This window comes from Melospiza georgiana, chromosome 2 (genome assembly GCF_028018845.1).
Source record: "Melospiza georgiana isolate bMelGeo1 chromosome 2, bMelGeo1.pri, whole genome shotgun sequence".
Classification (NCBI taxonomy): Eukaryota; Metazoa; Chordata; class Aves; order Passeriformes; family Passerellidae; genus Melospiza; species Melospiza georgiana.
The window spans coordinates 55,804,296-55,827,857 of NC_080431.1; the positions used below are offsets into that span (position 1 = coordinate 55,804,296).

The 23,562-nt window shown below is 40.8% G+C and overlaps 2 protein-coding genes across 2 annotated transcripts in view; both read left to right on the forward strand.

Annotated features, from left to right (window-relative positions):
* LOC131096656 (phosphatidylinositol 3,4,5-trisphosphate 3-phosphatase TPTE2-like) overlaps positions 1 to 985 on the forward strand; it is a 35,301-nt gene extending 34,316 nt beyond the window's left edge. Inside the window, exon 19 of the mRNA XM_058045143.1 lies at positions 926 to 985. Coding sequence (XP_057901126.1) covers positions 926 to 956 — 31 coding nt within the window. The 3' untranslated portion in view covers positions 957 to 985. The remainder of the gene's footprint in view (positions 1 to 925) is intronic.
* A 2,496-nt stretch (positions 986 to 3,481) lies between these two features.
* MRPS31 (mitochondrial ribosomal protein S31) lies at positions 3,482 to 23,341 on the forward strand. The gene is made up of 7 exons (XM_058018435.1): positions 3,482 to 3,563; positions 5,748 to 6,035; positions 6,710 to 6,859; positions 11,268 to 11,411; positions 13,652 to 13,725; positions 17,961 to 18,104; positions 23,016 to 23,341. Exons 1-7 carry the CDS (start codon positions 3,487 to 3,489, stop codon positions 23,225 to 23,227), a joined length of 1,089 nt encoding a protein of 362 aa, XP_057874418.1. The 5' UTR covers positions 3,482 to 3,486; the 3' UTR covers positions 23,228 to 23,341.
* The last annotated feature ends 221 nt before the right edge of the window (positions 23,342 to 23,562 follow it).

Here is a 23,562-nt window from a genome sequence, read left to right on the forward strand (position 1 = left end):
TGTTGGGGTTTCTTTGTTTTATTTTAAAGGATTTGTTTAGGAATTGTGTATCCTGAATCAGCAACAGTTTGTGTATACAGAGGAACTGCTGTGAGTCCCAAGACACTCTCCTAAGCTCTCACTTTGTGATCCTGGCTTTTCGGGACTTTGAGGTGGCATACAATGACCTAAGCTACTATGTCAAGGGCTAATACTGCTTTTCTCAGATGAAACTACACAGCACTTTCTTTGTTCCTTTTGATTTTCCCCCTTTTGATTTGCAGTTACCTGAAGTGCTTGCAGTAAGGCTTATCAGGAACAATGTCTGGTTGAAAGCAGTAGGGCACTGTACAGTGTGTAGCGAGGTAAAGGAACAGCAGCCATAATGTGTACCAGTGATCAGTCATATTTGAGATGCTCTGCCAGACCAGGCAGTGTTTCTGGGAAGCACGATAATCCCTGTTGAGCTGCACATGTGTTTGCGTGGGTTGAGACACGCAGACCTACATATTTCATCTTAGATCCATGGTTTTTTCCACCAAATAAAACCGATGGCTCCTACTTTCACAGCACAAACCAAGGAAAAAACAGCATAAACAAAAAAGTAAACTTTAATGAATCTTTTCTTCCATCACTTTTAATTAATTACAGGGTGCAGATTTTATTTTCCCATATGTTTATGTAACATATTGGTTGGAAGGGAGCTTAAAGACCATCTAGTTCCGAACCCCCTGCCATGGGCAGGGACACCTTTCACTAGACTGAGTTTCTCAGTTTCACCCAACCCGCCCTTGAACTCTTCCAGGCATGGGGCATCCACAACTTCTCTGGGCAACCTGCTCCAGTGCCTCACCACCCTCACAGTGACAAATTTCTTTCTAAAAACTAATCTAAACCTAATCTCACTTTGAAGCCACTCTCAAGCTCTCTTGTTGGCTCTCTACAGGTACTGGAAGGCTGCATTTTGGTCACCCTGAAGCCTTCTCTTTTCCAGGCTGAACAATCCCAATTTTCTCCTCCTTTCCTTGCTGGGGAGATGCTCCAGCCCTTTGATCAGCTTGGTGTTCCTCCTCTGGGCTTGTTCCAACAGGTCAATGTCCTTCCTGTGCTCATGACCCCAGAGCTGGATGCAGCACTCCAGGTGTGGCAATTGTTAAGAAAGAACAGCCTAGGTTATAAATGGTTTTAGAAATTGAATTGTAATTTCTTTAATGTAAAAAAATTGCTGTTGTACTTAGTGATTTTGAGCTAATTGTGCATCTCAAATAATCCACAATACTAAGAGATTACTGTTTCATTGCAAAGAATTTTGACCTGTGTGCTGGTTTCTTGTTTAGCAGGACTGTAGCACTGCTGGAAGATCCACTGGTGAAAGCCATCTAAGCCCCTAATGCAGTGAAACTTGCAATTAAGATGGCATTAAACCACCTTCTGCTTGCCGTGACCGTTTGCCAGCTGGAACATCAGGCCTTGAGCGTCTCAGGGTGTCCCTTCATTGCCACCTTCCTCGGGCACACCACCAGGCCTGATCTCCTCTTATCTGTAGAAAACGTGGAGACGGCGACAGCCCTTGAAATGTTTCCTGGGAGATTTTACAGCTCTGGAATGCGACGCTTCCACGCGCATATCGCCACCACGCGGCTTTTTCTGCTGCCTGCACCCGCGGCTGCTCAGCCAAACCCTGCTTTTTGTCCATGCACCGAGCTGCTGCGGAGCACTTTTGTTTTAAGGAAGAATTTATGTAGGAAGTGCATAACCTGAAGTAACAACACTTGGTGTGTGTAGGGAGACCACGGAAGAGCTGCCATGACTCCCGAGAGACTCTGCTAAGATGAGGTGTCAATTTGTTTGGAGTTTAACTTCAAGGTTCCCCTCAAAGGATTTAGGCACAACAGAAATGGGACACGTGTGCAGAGACCTTAGCTCGTAAGAGCTTTGCAGGAATGTGGAAGTACTTGCTGGCACTCGAGAGGTCTGGCTTGCAATTGGTGATTGGCTTTGGGATGTGATGGTCCACTGTGTGACAGAGTGGCACAAGTCCTCTTCAACAGAGTATTTTGGCATGGAGGGATGGGTAACCTCTGGGAAGCTGACAGGGGGATGCCATGGAAACTTGTCTGATGTGGGAGAGCAAAGGGATCCCTTGCAGGCTGTGTTTCTGTCCATTCTGCAGTCCAAAGCTATTTCCTGGGCTCCACACATCTCCAGCCAACCACAGGCAAACCATTTGCCCCTGTAAACCAGCTGGCATTTCCTAAATCTCATGGAAATCCTCATTGTCCAGGAGCATGAACGGCAGTTCCTGGCATGTACTGTCCCAGAATAGCAGCCAGAGCTGCAGGAACATCACAACTCCCCCAGCACCTTGCAGTGGATGCTGTTCACACTGTTTGGAGAGGTGGGTCAGGCAGGACAGCCCCACATGGAGGAAGAGTGAGATGGCTTCTGCAGGTCAGGCCTCCCACAGGTGACACTGGTGTGTGTACTGGTGTACCACAGTCAGCTGCAGGAGATGGGACAGTGCTCACCTTTCCAGGTGTGAAAAATGCGAATTTTATGATTGGCTTTTCACAAATATTAAAATTAATATTATATGTGTTACATTAGAAAATTATGCTGTATTAATTTTTTTTAAGTAGTGTGTTAAATATAGTTTTAGGTTATAACAGAATGTTGAAATAGAAACTATGCTATGTAAGATACTTTTTTAAAAGAAAGGACTTGCACCAAGATAGCAGCCACAGGACACCTAAATCTTTCAGAGAAAAAGAATTTATTGCTCCCTTATCAGAAGAAATGAACTTCTTCCCATCTCACTCAGCCATGAAAATGCTGTTAGGATTCAGAGGAAGAATTTGACACTGACCATCCTGTGTTTGAATCGAATTTATGCATCATGTATGAGATGTATGAATATGAACAGGCAATTGCTTTTAAGGGTTAATCCTCTGTTAACGTGTATCCTTTTTCGGGCTTATGTTGCCCAGAAAAGGTACCCAGAGGTCCATAATTCTTTGTGTCTATTGCCTCGTACTGTCCTAATCCAAATTGTCCACAATTTTTATTACTCTAATTATATTGCCATTTTGATAACCATTTTATTACTAGTAAACTTTTAAAATTTTAAAAACCAGTGATTGGCATTTTTCACACAGGGCAGATGAAGTGACGGCTTGGGGACATTTTTGGAGCGTGTTTCGGAAAGATGTGAGCCCTAATGTCTCTCTGGGCAGAGCGGAGCCCAGAGCTGGGCACAGCACTCCAGATGCGGCCTCAGCAGGGCTGAACAGAGCAGGACGTGCTGGCAGCGCTCTCCTCACAGCCGGGCTCCCGGCGCCGAGGCCCAGGCCGTGAGGGAGCGCGCGGCCGGGCCGGGCCGGCTGTGCCGGGAGCGGGGCGGGGCGGAGCCGGCCGGAACGCTGCTGCGCGGAACGCCCGTGCGCGGCGGCTGTTGCCGGCCGGCGGCGGGCGGGGAGCGCGGGCCGCAGGCGGCGGTGGCGGTGCGGGATGTGGGGCGGCGTGCGGGCCCGCGGCGGCGGGCTGGCGGCAAGGCTGCTCGGCACGGCCCACGGCAGGGCCCGCAGGTACCGGCCTCCCTGCACCCTCACCTGGCGGACGGCGCCGGCCGGGCATTGCCGTGAGGCCGAGCCGTGCCGTGCCTCGGGGCGCGGCCTTCAGAAGGACGGGGCTCACCTGTCCTGCCGGGGCCGGGTGGCCGGGAAAGCGGTGGGCAGAAGGCAGCGGGGAGTGGAGGCGGGTGGAGGGGAGTGGCGTGGGCCGTGTTTCTCGTGGTGCTGCCCTTGCCGTCCTTCCCATCTTGGAGCGGTGTGAATGATCCGCGTGTGTGACCTGACCGTAGCTTTGCACCCGGTATCAGCAGAGCGGCGCTGCCTGCTGGGTCGTGTTGTTTCTGCACAAAGTGCGGACTAAGAGCCGTGTTTGGGAGTTCTTCGTTTTTACTGAAGTATTGTAAGCTGCTTTTAATGACACCTCAGTTGTGCCTTCATTTATTGTTTTTGCACTTCAAAACTCCTCGATATTTTTGAACAAGCACCGGTGCTGTGATGGCCTCATGTTCAAAGCAGCTCGGGTTCTTTGGGAGCTGTGCGTGCTTTCCAAGGCCAAGCTCCCCAGCAGAAGGCAAACTGGATGGCAGGTGAAATACAGAGATGCAAACTGCAGTGTGCTGCTGGCTTTAAGTGCCTGAGGCTTTCAGCCTTGCTGTGCTTTGCTGCTGCTGTAGGCTAGGGTGAGGCTGAGAAGGTTGGAGTTATTCAGCCTGGAGAAGACAAGGTTGCATGGAGACCTCATAGCAATCTTCCAGTGTCTGAAGGAGGCCCACAGGGAAGCTGGAGAGAGACTTTTCTTCAGGAATATGGGTACAAATTGCATCAGGAATAATGGGTACAAATGGAAAGAGAGGAAATTTGGTATTACAAAGAAATGCTTGTGCTTGAGGGTTGTGAGATGCTGGGACAGATTGCCCAGGGAGGTTCTGGATGTCCCAGCCCTGGCAATGTTCAAGGCCTTGAGTGACCCAGTTTACTGGGAGGTGACATGGCCCATGGCAGGGAATGTTAGAGCTAGGTGATGTTTAAAGTCCCTTCCAACCCTTTAACAATCTGTGATTTCTGAATGGTTGCATAGTTTTAAAGAGCATGTGGCCTGAATTAACAAAAAAGGAGTTAGTCAAGGACCTTTGGGGAGCAGTGCAGTGTAAAACAGCAGGGCTCCTACCATCTTCTCAGTAATAAGGTTCTAAAGCTTTCCTTAAATTTTCCTGTTGCTTCTCAACATTGAAATTTAGATTTTAATGCTGATAATTTATCAAGTGCAGAATGACCTAAGTGTGATGCAGTGCCTGCTGAAACTGGCAGATTTTCCTTTTTTAGCCAGAGAGAGATGTGTGTGCGGAGGAGAGGTATGCCACAATTCCTTCCGATTTGTGGAGGTGTTTTAAGATCTATTGAAGTTTTTTTATTTTGAATCAGAATAAATATTAATTTTTTCCTTTCTGTAATTTAAAGGTGATTTTTAAACAAATTTAGTAGGTGTGAATGTAAAGGTTTAAACACTGCCTTTTAGAATGTTATAGAGAACAGCTCTTTGAATTTTATGATAGTTTTTCTAGAGAATGCAGCTGTGTGTGTGTTGCAGAATCTCCTGAGCAGCTCCTTGCTGTCCCTGGCTTCTCATCCTCAGCTGCACTGTGTCAGTTTCAGCTTCTTTGCAGTCATGTGCTAAACTAAGCAGAGGAGCTATAACCCAAATAGCTTTCTGGTTTGGTTCTGGGTTAACTTGCAGCAGAATCCATGTTGCAGAGTAGGGGAATGTGATCTGTAGTAGTGCCACAAGTGTGAAAACATGCGAGGTTATCTGTGTGTGTGTGTACAGTCTTTTTTCAGGGAGTGATGTCTTTATTGAGAGATTCTCTCATATTAAGAGTTTTGGTGAGTTTTCTGTAGTACCAATGAATTTAAGTATCAGGTACCAGCAAATTCAAACTCTGTATTATTTCCTCCACAAATGAATGGTGTGCAAAGTTGTTTACTTTGTGTTTGTGATGAGGAAATCAGAAGTTATCGAGAGTTTGAAATGGTGTCTCAGCCCTTCTCGAATGTCAAAAGGTATCTGTTTGACATGTACTGAACATACTCAGCTGGGCCTGGACAGTTGTAACTATTGTTTTGGGGCTTTTGGTAGGTTTACAAAATTCAGCCTTGGACCCTGTTTTTAACTTCTGCTTCCTAACTTTGTGTATCATCTAGCAAACAGGAACTCTTCAGCACAAGCAGTCTGCTTTCTAAAGACAAAGATAAATCTGCTGCTTCCAAAGACAGCACACCTGAAGGGGCAGCAAAGAGGCAGGAGGATGGAGCAGAAACACCAAAGCAGCAGCTGTTAGACATTATTGGTGATATGAAGGTGGAGGTGAGCTACAGGAAGAAGCTCCAGCAATTAAAAGCCAGTGAGAGCAAGAAGCAAGCTGTGAGCAGGCTGGAAGGCCCAGACAGGAAAGGTTCTGTGCCTCAGGGAATTACAGAAGACACCCAACGGTAAAGTATAACAAAGTTTTCTTAGCCTGTTTTATCCTTATTTCAACTTTCTTTTTTTTGATATTTAGGACAAATAAACCATTTCCAACAGTATAAAAGAATCTTGTAGTGGAGTATAGTGCAGAGTTGTAGACTAGAGTAAATCACAGGGGAGGATCTGAGCAAAAGGTGCTGTAGGCTGTCAACCTTATGCTGCCTTGTTCTGCAGTGAGATTGTGGAAAAGTAGCACTAGCACCTGCCTGTGGAAAGTTATTTTAATGGGAGAAGGGAAATACTGTTCAGATAAAATACAGCAAAAGTGAGGAAAAAGAAAAAAAATTAAGAATGCCGTAATGATTGTTGAGTCTTAGGAGCTGCTCCTGTCCACAGTGTGTTACATCATATTTATCATCCCACAGGTCTGTGCTGCCTGTGGTCTCCAGGCTGTGCAGTGGCACAGGGCTGCCATTTCACCAGGCTGGGGAGCAGGAGCTTGTCAGAGTCCTTCAGCATTTGATAATTAGGGCAATGTAGGGCAAACCTGCCTGTCCCACTGGCCACCCCCACTTGGGAAAATACCTGACGAGCTTCTGAGTTACTAAGATATGAAATGGCAGCAGAGAAATGACAATTAAAACATATTAAAGGCTTTTGTTTGGTTTTGTTTCTGTATCTGTTGTGTCTCTGTTTACAGTTTAAATCCAGAACTGGTGAAGGCTGCTTCTGCAGTTGCATCTTCCCTTCTACGCAACAAGAAACAGACAGAATCAGAGCTCCTTGCACAGCTAAGAAGACATGAAGAAACCACAGATAAACAGAAGAAGGGGGGCACTATTAACCTACGGTCTGTGTATTGATTGTTTTTCTCTATTACATCAGAAATTCCTATTTTGCAGTGTCATCCTGAAGGTAACTGCCTTCTGTGTTGGGAAGGTGCCCCTAAAAGATACATTTGGACAGTATATCCTTAGGATTAATGAATATTGGTAACATTATTGATCTGGTTATACCAAATTCTAAATTTTGCCATCATCCTTCTAAAGTGGTTTTGCAGAAACAAAATTGTTTTCATGCCCAGGATCATTGCTTTCTTGGACAGGCTAGCAAAATAACAGCTCTTTTTGTGAGTTTGGTTGGTTATTTTTTTTTTTTGCCACAAGCTTCCAGAATTCTCACACAATGGATGGATTTGTAGATGTTTCAGACGTTCTGTCTGGACTGGTGAATTTTCATGACAGCTCTGCAGAACTGAACTAGAGCAGCTCTGTTTATAGCCCCACCCTTCCTTTCAAAACTTTCCAGTCAACGCATGAAACTCATCTCTTGGCTTAACTCTGTTTCCAGTGTGGCTTTCAAACAGATGAGAAACATTTGTTTGGAAACTCAAACACTTGTGCATACAGCTCTTTTGGATGATGGTTAAAGGCAAATTTTTTTTCTTTTTTTTTTTCAGCTAGTATTCAAATACCTGCTGAGAAAATAAGGCATTAAATCCAGGTGAAATGCTGAACAACAGAAAATTGGATCTTTACCAAAATATGAACACGAAACCTTTCTTTATGTCTGTTTGCAGTGCAAGCTGCTTATTTTATTCCATAAAAATGAATTTGCCCCAACCGAGGATCTAAGCTTGACCCATCTATTATCATCTGTAGGTTACATGTATTTCTTGTAGGTGTCAGTAAAGGATCTGCTGGAATGATTGTCAGTGTTCTGCAAAAAGAGCTAATGGTGTCTGTGGCTGATGTCTGCCTGAGTGGAAATTAAGGAAGAAAGAGACAGATGCTTGCTAACAGGTTGAGTTAGGTGATTGCACAGACTGGGGTGTACAATGCTCAGTGAATGACTTCATTAAGCAAAATATCTGTTCTTCAGGTATAAGGACTGTGTATATAGAGGATATGTTTGTTAAACTGTTAATTACCAGTTAAACTGTTAATTTGTTCACTCTCTGTCACTGAGTTCTTTAGAAGGGCAGAGTACACAAATGTCTTTAACAGTGCTGTGGGCTGTGGGTGGCCAACTTAAATGTAATTCAAACCTTCTTGAGTACCCAGGGTGCTGGAGGAGCACAGAAATACTGGGTGAGCTAACACATGCAGTGCCCAGCCTGGAATGTGCTGGTTTCCCTTCCTCAGGGTGCACATGCTCTTGTTTAGGTGTGGTTTCCCTGCCTGCTGGCATTACAGGCTCTCTTTCTCTCCTCACCTACAGCACTTTTCCTGAAGCACTGACCCAACTCTGGATGCAGTGGAAGAAAGACAGTGTCTAAGGAAGTCGTAGTCAAAGCAAAAATGTTTTTTCTCTTCAAAGAGAGTTTAAATTCTTCAGAAATTTAAAAGCTGCAGCTATATAGTGCCTCTGTATTTTTGATTGGTGGGTTAAGATGTGATATTACAATGTTTTATGACATGCTTTTGGATGAAGCACTATCATTAGAAAAATGCATTTTCCTCAACCAGAACCAGCCTTTTTGGAATGTCATGGCTGCTCTGAGTTGGCAAGTTCTATTCCCTGAGGCAGCTTTGTGACCTAGCTTGTTTCTCCCAGCGAATACACTCCTCCTGCTGCCGCCATTTGCTGAAAAGTTTTAGTTTTCTTACTTAAGAGTTAGGTACCAGAAACGCTTTATCGGTGGATGAGTTTTCCAGAAAGACCAGCAATTTATGCTGATTTTCATGACAAAAAACTTGGTAAAAGTAACCTTTTAGCGTTACTGTGGACCTCTTAGTTCTTTGAGATAAATACAGTACTCTCAGATGTTTGACTAGTATTTAAAAATGTTGATTTTACAAAGCCCAGCAGCCTCAGACTTGATTTGGTGTGATTTATGTTCCATGATACCTCTATCCACACAATGCATGAAGATGTTTTTAATATATTAGAAAGCATTCTCTTTTGTTCATGCATGATTATTTTATGTTGAGTTTTGTTTGACAGTAAGAGAATACGTGCAATTGAACTTTCCCTTTATTTCTGTAAAGGTTTTACAATCAATATACTTACATATTTTAAAAGCCAATATATATTCCTTAGTTATTCACAATATTTAAAAGCAAGATACTTTCCCAAGCAGCAGAGCTACATAGTGCTGAACTGCAAAAAACTGAATTCTGCTATTGTGATTTATTATATGAAATTTGTTGTATGTTGTCCAGATCTTTTGTACAAATTTTTTTTACAGGATTGTGGCAAGACCTCCAGAGGTCACTGTTGTATGCAGTCATCTCATTGCCTTGTAGAAAGCACGGGGACAGGGCATTCACTAGGAGGGGAAAATATTAACGATAGAGGAATTTATTTTCCTCAGTGTGGGCTGAAGTTTCACTCAATGGAAATCACAACAGCACTGCACCAAAATAAAACCTGCAGCTCTACTATTTCAGCTTCTGTTTTGGATAAGCAAGAGTAGTAATTCAGAGCTTTGGTTAGAATATATCCAAAGCTCCTTGGGTCTCCGTTTTAAGTATTATAATTATTGGCTGATAATCAGGAAAGAGAGAGAGTCTGTGGTTGTTACAAAAGTCCTACCACTTCCCATGTCTGGAAGGCAGGTGTATGTAGGAATTTCAGTTTTTAATGTGTTGTAATGAGAGAATATATAATATCTAACCACTATCAGTACGCTGGGGTTTGAGTGTGACTTTTTAAACCTAAATTTTTTCTTCAAAAGGCATTAAAAAAATCTTTGTGGTTGTACTTTTGTTAGTACAGTGCACTTTTCATGATGGAATGATGAATGTTGCTGCCAGAAATGTTCATGTGCTGATGGTGGGGGGACATCAGGATTTCCTAGCGAGGAACATGGTACCATTGACTGTGTGTTCTCATAGCTCAATGGTGTAGTCTTTCCACATCTACAGGGCAAAACTGCAAGTAATTCAGGAAAGAGAGCAGCTCTGAGCAATCCTGACTTCCCTGAAGCACGGGAAAACACCAGCCTTTTAGGTCACAGCTGAGTCAAGCTGTTGGGCTCAGCTGTGTGTGGCTGACCTTAGGAATTATGTCCCTTTGACCCTTGTAAGTGTGTCAAGCCTCTGGCCCAACACCAGCTCACTAATGCCAGTAGCCACTTCACAGAGTAATTTCTAATGTGAGATATGCAACTAATCTGAGATTGCTTTTTATTTAAAATGAAAATGAAATTATTTTAAACTTGTTTTTAGATGCCTTTATTTCAGAGTAGGTACTGAAAGAGCTGTGCTTGTTCTGCCATTTGAAACCACATCTAAGACTGAAGAGAAATCATGCTGTGTTTCTGTGGCAATTAGCTTTTACAATTTTCCAGAAGTATTTCTTTCTTGTCAGTAAAATCTCTTTTGCCTTAAGCTGCCAAGAGCATAGTTTGAATTTCATTTGGATTTTCATGAAATGGGTAATGCACTGTTTTTGCCTTGGCCTATTTTTATATTTTGAGCCCATATTTATGTCTTGAAGCTTAAGTGCTGCAATTTGGGATGACTGTGTGTGACTGGAAGTGGTTGGGTGGAGAGGAGGCTGTGAGGAAGAGCTACCAGAGAGCTACCAGTGGAGTTACTGTGAAAAGAGCTCATGGGCAGGGGCAAAAAGGGGCTCTGATTTGCCCTTTGTGATTAGAATGAGCTGTGTATGGTGCTGGTGGAGATCAGAGCATTTGCTCTTCACGTATGATTTTCACTCCAGAATGACGAAGGAAGATGTGGTCTGTTAATGCTGTAATATGATTATGCAATGTAACAGATTGCAGTGGATCAGGAAAGGTGACCTACTTATTAGGGTGGCATGATTGGCCCATGTCAGCTGATGTGTGAAGGCAAGCTTCCTTTTGGTCTGCAGCAGCACAGCTCTGTCCCTGGGCAGTATTGGTTCCTGTCCAAAAAAATAGTGATTTTTGCCTATTTAAACCTATTTTTTGTATTCAGAGGAATTCCTCATTTGCTTAAGCAAAACATGCCTAGTACACTCTGTGAATATTAGTATACAGATATATGATTTTTTTTAGCTGAAAACTAAATACTTTAAAAGGAAGCATTCACTGTAGATTTAATAGGCTAAAGTAGCACTTTTATACATGGAACGTAACAAATGGTTTAAAACAACAGCCTTGAATGTTTGATGGATTAAAGATGGGTGTATTTTGTGAGGAATGTAAAATTCTGTCTCCTGGAAGCTTATGAAACCAGTTGAGAGTAGAGTTTCTAGTTAATACATATGACAAACTTCCTTGCTTTGTCAATCTGTTGAGTTTTTACATTTCACGTTTTCCATTTCAGCAATGTTATTTCAGAAATGGCAGTTAAAAGGCAAGCCCCAGAGCAGTGGGGTGCGAGGCTGTCCGGTCGCATTTCCTTGCAGTTGGATGAGGATGGTCAAAGAACAAGGCCTGGAAGGTCATCAGCTCAGATGGACTCCAGAAGGTATTTTTATGGTGTTCACCTCCAGTAGAGGGAGCATGCAGTTACTTATGGATAATACTTTAAATTTACTTGTACTTATTAATGTTACAATACTTCAGAGCTTAAAGAAATTACTTAAATATTTTTCAAGATAAGTACTGTTAACATTGAAATAAATTGTGAGAACAAGATAGTTAATGGCAATCAACTAATCAAACAATGTGCATTTTCTTAATATTACATTTTATAATTACGCATACTTGGTGCTGAAATGTAACTGTTCTTGTTTTAACTAGATTTAACTAAATTATTTTCACCTATGCATAATACAATATTATGTCACTTTCTTTACTTCTTGGGAAGTGGAGATTTTGAAAGCTTGCTTTCCTCCTCTACAAAACTTGATCATGTTCTATGTTTAGAAAAATTTCATCCATTCTTTTGGGATTTTAAAGATATATTAAAGTTGGTCTATTTATTTATTACCACTTCATTCTGTAATTGATTTATTTGTTATCTGTGATGTTATAATTGTCTATGAAATTAACTTTATAATTTACATGTGATTTCAGGGTACTCCTTAAGTGTATTTTGCTCCTGTATTATGTGGCCACTCTTGTGAATTAAGGAGTGCTCTTATATTTTTGGTTTACTCCTGTAAGCTGTACTTTTACTCCTGTAAGCTGTACTTTTTTTGCCTGTAGTCTTTGGATTTTCCCATGGCAGCTCATCATTGCATTCCTTCTCCATGTATTCTTTCCATAGCAGTTTTTTAGTAAGATTAACTCCTCTTGTTTTTAATTTACTTTGTAAATTAATCTCTGTTTGGGAGGTTTAGAGCCTGAAAATGGAGGGAATAATTTGTGTTTAGATAGATCATGGTGAAGATAGAATTTGGGTAACAAAAGAAAAGAAAAGCATGAGTTCCTGGGTGAGTAGATGTACAGTATTCTGTGTATGGTGCTACTGTGCTTGGTATATAACTTCAGAAACAGCACCTTAAAATAGTTTTTAAAATCCCTGTAGTGAGTAAACTGTCTCCAGTTTCAGGCCTGAGTTCCCTCCTGCATACCTGAATATCTCATGTATTTGCTTATCAACTGATAGTAGGAAAATAATGGGTTAGGAATAATACCTAACTTTGAGTCTAGTTAGTACATTGCAGTGAAACGAGTGATGTTGCTTTATAGTAATTTAAACTTGCAACTTTAAAATAAACTTTCTTCCAACACATGCAATGTATCTTTGGCCATTGTCATTGGGAGTTACACATAGATTGGAAAATATAATCCTGAATCAACATTCTTTCAAGGCTCTGTAACTAAATTGTTGTGTGCTGAAATAGCTCCAGGGTAGTTTCATCACTAAAAAGTAATATGACAAGAGCAGGTTTGCAGAAGTAGTTGAGGCCATTAGAAATCTCCAGTAAATCCAGAAGGGTAGAATTTTAAGGTCAGAAAGGATAAATCTTGCCAGGGTAACTGTGGATATGTAATAACAAAAATGAAAAAACTGTTAGAATTTCAGTGGAAACCTGGAAGATAATATGATTAAAAACATAGTTGATACTAAAGACATTGGGGTTTTTTTGTTTTCATATGTAAGAATTTGACTACATGTTGAACTCTTGTATTTTTTTTAATATAAGCTTATGGTAATGATAAGTGTGATTGAAAATAGATGGTCAGAGTGAAATATTTGTATATTCAGAAGAGTGAGCACCAGGGTGATGCTATTGAAAACATATCGTATGGTTATACTCTGACTGTTTGCCCTATGGCAGAGAAGGTGGCTGTGTGATCTTCCAAAAGGGCTATTTATGTCATAAAGCAGGAATTATTTGATTTAGCTGTTGCCTTTTCTGTTCCTGAATTGTGCAATATTTTTTTTACAGGGAAAAAACCCAAGTCTTCAGATAATCACAACTTTGTAAAATCACTTAAGTGCAGTGGTTTGATGCTGTTTACCTTTTTTCAGATTCCTAAATATTCCAGTTAAAATTGACTGCAAATATAGTGCTTGATTTATGCTCCTCCTTTCACATGGAAATGTTTTGAGAAGCTCTGTTTAAGACAAATAGTAAAGCCATAAACACTCTTTGATTAAGAGCCTGAAGATTTAGTGAAAATCACTATCTTTTTTTTTTTGTCTCCAGAGATCTGTTAGTTCATGAAAATATTTTGTGCTATTTAATTTGTTATCTGGCAATGTTGTAAGGTGTTGTGAAATACTAAATATCAGTTTTCTTTTTTTGTTTATAGAAGTCTCAAAGTAGGAAAGAGGCTTAATATATTCACTAAGGCTTCTACAGAACCAGAGCATGCACTGAAAACAGGTTAGTGGAAATTCAGTAATGAAAAATGCAGTGAGGCTAAGTTGTGCATTTTTAGAATATCAAGAGATTTGTTTTTATGAGGAGACATGACCTGCTCACTTTCTGCTTTCAGTCTGATAAAAGAAATTACTACTTTGATGTAGCTCAGATTTTTACCAAGTGAAACTTCCATGCAATGTAATGAAATGTTTTCTGTGCTGATCAGGGCACTCTGTTAGTGAATATGAAGGGTATAACTGGCTTTTTGTCACAAAGGTCAGTCTTAATTCTGTGAGTTTAAAGCCAGCCTGGAGGATGGGTGTATGTTGGCTCCCGCTTATTTGGTCAAGTTGCAAGGAAATGTGAGGCTGTGATCCCAAGGAAGCAAGCATGCCCTGCAGGTGACTAAGTATAAGCAGGGTAGTAGCAACCCAAGACTACACACTGGATTGCTGTGTGTGCTCTCTGGCCTTCTTTTGTTTAGTGTTCCAGATGGAGCTGGAAAGATCCCACTGGCAGCTGAAAAATGACACCTTGCTTCACCTATTGTAAAGTTCTTCATATCTGTTTAGAATCATAGAAAGTTTGGGTTGGAAGGGATCTTTAGAGGTTATCTGGTTCCAACCCCCCCTGCCATGAGCAGGTACTTCTTCCACTAGGTCAGGTTGCTCAGAGCCCCACCCAACCTGACCTTGAATGTTTCCAGAGATGGGGCATCTACCACCCTTCTGGACAACCTGTTCCACCACCCTCATTGGAACAATTTATTCCTTTTTTCTAGTCTGAATCTCCCTCTTCTGGTTTAAAGCCACTACTCCTTGTCCTGTTGCAATGGGCCCTACAAAAAAATTTTGTCTTCATTTCTCTTTCAAGCTCCCCTTAAGTATTGCAAAGATTGAATAAAGTCAACCCAGAGCCTTCTGTTCTCCATGAGGAACAACCCCAGCTCTCAGCCTTTCCTCTTAGGAGGGATGTTCCATCCCTCTAATCATCTTCATGGCCTTCCTCTGGACCTGCTCCAAGAGGTCTGTGTCCTTCCTGTGATGAGTACCCTGGAGCTGTTTGCAGCATTCTAGGTGGGGTCTCAGGAGAGCAGAGGGGAAGAATCTCCTCTCAACCTGTTGGCCATGCTTTGTTTTATTATTCTAGTTGGCTTTCTGGGCTGTGAATGCACATTGTTGGCTAATGTCCAGTTTTTTATCCACCAGTATCCCTAAATTCTTCTTGGCAGGACTCTGTCCATTCATCAGCCTGTGTAGATGCTGGAGGTTGCCCCAAGCCAGGGGCAGCACCTTGCACTTGGCCTTGTTGAACCTCATGAGATTTCCATGAGGTCACTTCCTTGAGTTTGCCCTTGAGGTCCCTCTGGATGGCATCCTGTCCTTCACGTGTGTCAACTGCACCACTCAGCTTGGTGTCACCTGCAGACATGCTGAGGGTGCACTCAACCCCTCTGCCAGTGGTGTGGATGAAGACACTGAACAATACTGGTCTCAGTGTGCATTCCTGAGCAACACAACTTTAATCTCCATCCAGGCATTGAGCTTTTGACCATTGAATGCATGGTCTGGATAGACCCTTGGAATGGCCCATGAACCCTGGACCATCTGGATGTGACCATCCAACCAATTTCTTATCCACTAAATATACATGGCAAAACTCATGAGATAAAAGATACCAAAACTAAATTCAAAACAGGTGTGACACTTTCATAGTCACTGCATGGCACAGCTGTGTGGGAACAGTCTTAACAGGGATAGCTTCCACTTATGAAGACTTGGCTTTACTACAGGCTGGGTTTGGCCAAGAGTGTGTGAATATGGGCAAGTCATATAAAGAACGTTGTCCCTCACTTTTCTTTGCGAACAGTGAGACTGCATTGTTAGTATTGATCTTCAAAATGCTGTTATTCTGAGGCCCTTTTAAAAAGCAGGCTTTGTTCCAGTGTAGTGACTTAGACCTTTATGTAAAGTTAGTAGCAGCAGAAGAAATAATACTCCTGTCTAAAATCTTACAAAATTATGAGTATTTGTTTCAGTTTCAAGAGTAGAACTGTAAGTTTTTGCCAGATTCTAACAGAGAAGTTTTTTATTTTTTTTTTTACACTTGAAACTACAGGGAGATATTAATTTGATTGCTTAATTTTTAGTAAAATGTCAAATAGTGCCATTTCCATATTTTCAAGCAGCTGTGAACTTTCTGAATACAGCCACCTCTATGAAAGCTGTTTATTAGAATGGGATTCAGTTTGCTGTGTTTTAAGACTGCCAATATTAAAATTGGTCCATTTTACATGTAAAACCCACAATGAATGATGTAGTGTTTGTTTTTAGCTGTCTTAACAAAAGTGGTGTTGAAAAAAATGGATTTTGAGTTGAACCAAATTTGCTCAGGTAAAAGAGTGAGAATATAAGATTTCTTTTTAGTATGAACAGAATGCAGACACAGTGGCTCATCGTAGTCACCTCAGCTAAAAGCTGAGATGCACTTTTTTTTAAAAACATAAAATTGGAATGTGTACAAATTGTTTCAGAGAGCAAGTGGACTTTATTGAATTTGTAATTAGAAGTTAATTAGTAAGCTTCTTTCAGCTTTTTGTTTGGTGTTTCCTGTTTGATTCCAGGTAGCCTTGAGGAACTCTACAGTATATTTTAGACCAGGAAGCTGATTGCTTGGCTTACTGACTAAGCCTGATGACAAACATTTTTTTGGGCATTAACCTCGGGAAATACCAGTGTGATACTTGATACCTTGATTCATTTGTTTTCACTGTCTTGGTTCATATTTCAGGAGATAATGGGTTAAATTTTTTCTATACAAAACAGAAAAGCAAGTTTTGTTTTAAGTATTGAATATTGACTTTGAAAACTTGAATGTTAACTGGAAATTGTCATCCTGAAAATACTCTTCATAACTGTTAATGTAAAATGCCAGTATTATTTTCTGCTTCATGAGGTGAAATTATAATCTTTATCACCTCTCCTGCAAGCTTGAAAAATGAGGTACTGCTTTCCTCTGTTAGAGGATTTATTAGTTTCTTTATGATGTGGACAACAATTTAATTCTGGTATGGTTTCTCATGTTGTCTTGTAGCTGTATTTTATTCCTGTCTCCAGCCCTCAAATCAAAGTACTCAGCCTGGTAAAATAGTTCTGGAAATTTCCCTCTTAAGGAATAATTTGAATAATTGTATTCTGATTTAACACAAAGAACCCCTCTGAAAACACTTTTTTGTATGTAAAAATACTGTTTGCCCTTCCATTGTGTTTTCTCTTAAAGGAGGGGGGATTTTTTTAAATTCAGTTGAGCTGTAAGCCACTGAGCTGAAGATGAAATTATATCTTGGCCTCAAGTACTTAGACTCCGGAGTAGTAAAATAATAGGTTATTGGCTATAATCCACTCCAAGTGGACTGTAATACTTGAATTCACATAAAGATCTGTGTTCCAAGGATCTTAGGATGAATTGATAACAGAGGGAGGCAGGAAAACAAAGGGGAATGCAGCTTAGGCCAGCTCACTCGACAGCAGCCCAGGGCACTCCCAGAGGTCCCTCCCTGTCCTGTGGTAACAGCTTGTTCCCTTCAGTTCAGCGAAGCGCTTCAGTCTGGGCTCGTGACCAGCTCTCCTGGGTGGAGGGACAGGAACTCCTTGAGAAGAGTAACTGCTGCAATATGAGTGCACTTCGATTAAAAAAAAAAAAAAAAGCCATCAGAAAAGATATATCCCTAAAGGAACTGTTTAACTTTGTGAAAAGAATAAGAAATCCTGGTTTCTCAGCTTGAGAGACAAAAACTGGCACACTTAGGAGCATTGGGGAAGGAATTGCCAGCCTTTGAGTTGAGTTGTTTCCCTGAAGGAGAATGTAGTTGTGAAGAACCTGAAAACTCCTGTAGAAGTAAGGGTCCTTTAGCACAGTGCACCAGTCAAGTTCAGAATTTGCTGTGTCCTCATTTTTTGAAAGACAAAACCAAAGAATGATTGTGGAAAAATTAAATTATTGCTTTATGTGAAAGACATAAAAATAAATATTCCCCTAGGTGTTCAGAATAGATTTTCATCAGACATTTGAGAACTTAATGAACTTTCTTGTTAACAGAGAAGTCTCATTTGAGAAAGGTGATGCTGGTATCTAAGGTAGAAAAATTTGCATGGCTGAAGTTATTAGTCTCTGTAAAGATTGGTGTTAAAGGACTTTGTCTTAGCTATTGAGAAGTGTTTGGTTGCTGACAAATCTTAACAAAATTTATTTTTTAGTATCTTCGCCAACAATTTGGGATCTGGAGTTTGCAAAGGAGATTGCAGCAGTAACTGCACAGCCTCCCCGAAATGGTTTTGAGGAGATGATCCAGTGGACAAAAGAAGGAATACTGTGGGAGTTCCCAATTGACAATGAAGTTGGTATGTGCACCATGAGCTTTTATTATCTGTCTCAATTTATCTTTTCTGAAAATTAGAGCATGTTTGACCTTTGACTGTTTTAACATAATGTTTCAGCTGTGAGTCATGCTTCTGATAGTAAACAAACATAACTCCCTGACTGTCCCAGATCAGAGATGCTTCAGATGAACTCATTCTGGCACTCTTCAGGTGAAGTCTTGCAGGTGGTTTGGCTGATCTGAGGGCTGGCTGCTGCCAAAAGGGGACGACTCCTTCCCTCCCCCCATGATGTGTTTAACACCAAAAGGCAGTTCAAGTCTCTTACATAATACCTTTTACTCTGCATCTTTACTAAATTAAGCTCCTAGCAGACCTTGGGGAATCTTAAAACTGCTGTGCATGTTTTATAATGCTGATTGTGTTCTTTGGTGTGGCTCTTGGGCCAAGTCTCTTGCCAGATCCCGACCAGATATCTGCCAGTTCCGTATCTGGGCAGGCCGAGTGTTAAACAGTTGTTTGCTCCCTTTGTTCTGTCTGTTTCATAAGAATAAACAGTCACAATATTCACTCACCCTGGGCATCTATGTTAATTAGGCATCTTTGTGCACAGTATTTTCTTTTATTACCATAAAAAAAGAGAAAGCTCTGTGTGAAGTTATGCCAGCAGAGAGAGTGAACGTTAAGGAAGTGAAGAACAACTAGACAGAGTGTGCAATATAGGAAAGGGGACTTCATAACTTCAGGCTGAGCTTGGCTGTGGGTTTTGGGGTTTTTTAAAACACTTTAAAGACTTCAAACAAAACTGCTTTGTAATGATTCAGTCACTGAGAGCAAAACAGGTTAGTATCTGAAGCTGGGAGTCTTTGAAAATCTGTCCTATACTGAGTTGCAAATTGAATAATGTGCTTCATTGTTTCTTAATGTTTATTCTCATCCTATTTGGCAGTTTCTTCACAGAATTTAATCACTGCTCCCAGGATTGATCTGTTCCATCATGTTCCATCATGTAGAAATCCAAGTATACTCTAGTCATGTTTTTGCAAGCTTAAAACCACTGTGGCCAATGGTTTTTGTGTTGTTGTAATGTGGCTGGAACCCTGCTGTCTGGGGCCCTCAGTTGACAGTGTGTCTTTGGCGGGCCGTGGTTTCCCTGGGGCAGCCGTGCCGCTGGGACCGCGCTGTCTGGGATGGGGCGGCCAGCGGACAAAGAGCCTTTACATATAGTTAAAACAAGAATCTTGATTGATTTGTCCACAAAGACTAGTCATGTGGAAAATTCCAGTGGAGCCTTCCAAAACCTGTCACCTCTCAGGTTGAAATACCAACTCAGTAAGACTGGCCTATCAGACTGCCAGCCACAGGCTGTTAACCACCTCAGGTGTGTCAAAGCGCAGTTAAAAGCTCGAGAACCTTGCTCTGAGTATATCAACATGTTGTAATTTCAGTTTCTCTGCAAAATAAAGATGCCCCTTTCTGCTGTTAATTTTGCAGTTTTGTAACAGCCATTGCCCTCAACAGGAGGAGATTACTTCAGCTTGTTTTGTATCCAGAAATGTGTGATTATTCTTCTATGCCAAAAACATGTGGCTTTAAAAATATAAGTGCAATTAAATTTTCTGTTGAGGAAGCACGTATACTCAGCTTTCAGCATTATGAGATCTTTTAAGGTTTTAAACCAAATATAAAACAGAAAGACAACCTCTTATAACTCTTTTCCTTGGCTCCAGAGTATCTCTGGTGTTCTCATTAGGGTGCTTCACCTAGGCACTGTACTGTGCTGTGTGGCACCAGGGCGAGGTCACCGTTTTTAAAATTATTTTTGTGCGAACATCTGGAGATGTGGCTGAACATACTGGCTTGCTACAGTGGCCAGCAGCAGTCTTCCCCCCCACACCTTACTGCCCTGTTGTTTGCTTTTACCTGCATGCCCTTGTCCAATGCAGTTGAAGTCACTGTTGGGCAGAAAATTACCTTTTTTTTTCTTTTCCCTCTCCATCTCTCCATCCTCTGAACATTTTTTACCAGTTTAGCAAACCATTAGTATAGCTTGCATAACATTGTTCTCACCACTCCTTCTTTTTGCTTGTCTCTCCTACTTTTAAGGAGCTTTAATGCTGCTCCATGATTGCCGTGGCAAAAAGTTGGGAAAGACAATTATTTGTGCCTCATTTATTATTTCTGTGCATTTATACCATAATGACTCAAAAAGCTGGAAAGGACAGAGCAGATTATAGGTGAGAATTTGCCTTAGCACCTCGTTATGAGGAGCAAATGCTTTTGGTGGGCCAGAGATTGTTACTGCACAAGTGATAGGAAGACCTCAGAAAATTAATTCCTCAGTTGCTTCTGATGGCTTCTGCAGGCAAAAGTTCACCAAGTCCTGTTCTAGTTGCTGGTTAGCTGAGCTGCTGTTCCCAACAGAGAAATATTGGATCATCTTGCCAAGGGAGTTGGCAGAGTTGCACAACCATTGCGTCAGGGTTTCTTTACTATCTCTGTTCTAGGGACCTTCTGAAGAGCATGATTGATGTCATTGTAAAAATCCTGAAAGAATAGAATACTTTGTGTTGAAAGGGACCTTTAAAGATAATTTAATCCAAACCCTCTGCCATGGACAGGGACATTTTTTCACCATATCTGAATACTCAGTCATCTTTATACCATGTCAGCAATGCTTGCTATAAGGGATGGACATCTGTGTCTGGATTGGCATCTTTAAGACAAGGTTGGTCATGTCTTGGAAGGATTAGTGTTTTAGCTAGAGGAATTCCCCAGACTTTCTGTTTTGTAGCATGTAGGGGGTTGGAAATAGGATATTGAGAGTAGGTGTCTTCTTGTTTTGATGTTGAAAAAGAAAATTCTCTAATTTAGACTTCTGCCATGCATATTGTTTCAAATTATGTTTATGAGGACAGTGCAAGAGAGGCTGAGGGACAGGCTGGCAGCAGGAGTCAGGGCTTGCTAGGGGTGAGGGAGGTCATTATCTCATCTAATCTGTTCCCACCAGAGGCTTCAGCTTCTGATGCTTTGGACAGTTGTGGTCTCCTTTTCTGTGATGCACACTTTACTTTTCTGAGGACTGAAATACGTGGTCTAACTGAAATATTTGGACTTAACACTTCATCCCCAAACCATAGACAGTCTTTGACAAACAGGAAAGCAGAATACATATGTAATATTTACTTATCACCTGCATTTTTGTGAGATTCTAAATCGCTTATTTTGGGTTAAAGATGAAAATTGGTGAAATTATTTATTAGATGAAATCTTTCCTGATACCTTGTATCTGTCTCCAGAAGAAGAGCATTCAGAAGGCCAAATTTTACTGTCAGCATTATTCAGATTCTTTAAGTAGTGATTTTGTTTGGTTTAGTTCTCTTGGATTTTTGAGACCAGTGAAAGTAAGGAAGTCTGGGAAAGGTTGTTAGTTTGAAAAAGCAACGAGTAGCATCCAGGTACAGTAAGATTCTATCTTCCCTTGGTGGGGGAAAGCCAGCATGGGTGGATAGTGGAAGGATCATCACTGCTTCTGTCTGTGGACATAGTTTTCCAACCACAGCAGAACTACACTTTCTGAAACTGACATGACCTGTTTTTTGTTATTTTAACTTTCAACATAAAGGAACAAGGACAGAGCTTCTGAAGAAGGAAATGTACTTTTTTTTTTTTTCAAGAACCACAGAGATAAATGTGGTGTGCATCTCTGGTATTGATATACTCACACATTTCTAGGAAAAATACAGGTATTTCTCAGCTCCTTCAGCTATTGCAATACCTTAAGTTTAAAGCAGGAAAAAAGTAATGCAATCTTAACAAATGCAAGTGACCTTTTAGTGACTTCTCCATCACAGAGATGGACATCGTTTCTTCTGAAACTGTAGAAGCTCTACCAAAGAAGGAAGCCTAGAACTTACGTGATTTAATTACCTCAGTTTTAATACCTCTGATTTAGTTTTATCAAATAATTTAGAAAAACATGTACACCATACTCATGTGTGTGGTATAGGCTTCTCATTTTTGTCATCTTGAAGTAGTGGAATATTTTTCTCTAATAACAGATTTTTATTTAAGGGTGCAAGCCAATTGGTATCAAATAAAAATTTCCATGTATATCTAACTAATGAAAAATCTTTCATTACAAATCCCAGATTGCCTTTTGGTTTTTTGCCCCTTAAAATTAGGAACAGCAAAAGCAGCCTTTTTTCTATATGTAGGAATTTGTGTTCTGAGTCTCCACCATCATAGCATGAACAACAGCAAAAAAATCCACAGGATGAAGAACAAACATTTGCCCTATCTCCAATAATCCCTTGTACCATGTCCTGTGGAGGCTTTTGAGTGCATCATCTTTGATGATGGCTGTGACTTAATAGCAGCTGGTGAGATACACCACACTTTTGCATCATCATACACTCACACATTCAGAAAATGTCAGAAAACAAATTTCTGTGCCCATTTGATAGCAATAGGATGTTAAAAGCATGGCTTGCAAGGACATGTTTTTGTTAGCTGTTCAGTATTTGATACTTTATGAGGTTGCCTTATTTTTTCAAGACTAGTTTGTATTCTTTAATCCTCTGCAGAATTTAGGCAATCAGTGTTCTCTTTAAAAATTTATGAAGAAAGTGCCTGCAATCTAAAAGGTGGTACCAATGATGAATCAAAATTTTCTAGTATTGAAGAAACCGGATTTTAGCAAGAAGATTGATTTATGGTTATAATTATTCCTCCTACTTCCACCCCAGCATCAGGCTTTCATCAAGATTTCAAGCCAGAAATTTGATTTAAATATTACATATTCTTAGAAATGCAAGCAGAACCATTAATTTTACTAATTTAAGACTATTTTCAAACTATACTATTTTTACTTAGTTAAACTTGCTATTATATTATGATAACAACTTTGTCTTTCTTGCTTTGTCTTTTTGTCAGGGATGGAGGATGATGCTGAATTTCATGAACATATCTTTCTGGACAAACACCTCGAAGGCTTTCCCAAGGAAGGACCTATCCGCCACTTCATGGAACTAGTCGTCTGTGGGCTTTCAAAAAACCCATACCTCAGTGTTAAGCAGAAGGTTGAACATATTGAGTGGTTTCAGAAGTATTTTGAGGAAAAGAAGGAACTTCTTCAAGAGATTTGAGATTTGGGAAAGTGCTTACCCTTGAAATGAAGAAGTTATGTGTCAGTGCATAGTGATCATGTGGCCTGAAATTGTATTTTAAACAATAAACTCAAAGGTCGTCTTTTGTTACATGTGTGTCTGTGTGTGTGTGAATACTTTTGGCAGCAAAAGAAGGAGCTGAAAAGTATGGCTTTTGTAGAATGTGCATTTAAAATTTAGTTTATTGGAACTGTTGTTTTCTAAATTTGAAACTAGTCTTTCAGCAGTACAAAATCCTAGGTCTAATTCCATGTCCTCCACCCTTTACAGCTGGACTGTATCTTGACAGGTTGGATCATCTTTCCCATTTTGAA

Coding starts and splice junctions, on each gene's coding strand:
- MRPS31 (XM_058018435.1), top strand. CDS start 3,487: ATGTGGGGCGGCGTGCGGGCCCGCGGCGGCGGGCTGGCGGCAAGGCTG. Junction 6,036..6,709: donor ATTACAGAAGACACCCAACG/GTAAAGTATAAC, acceptor CTCTGTTTACAG/TTTAAATCCAGAACTGGTGA. Junction 6,860..11,267: donor GGGGGCACTATTAACCTACG/GTCTGTGTATTG, acceptor TTTCCATTTCAG/CAATGTTATTTCAGAAATGG.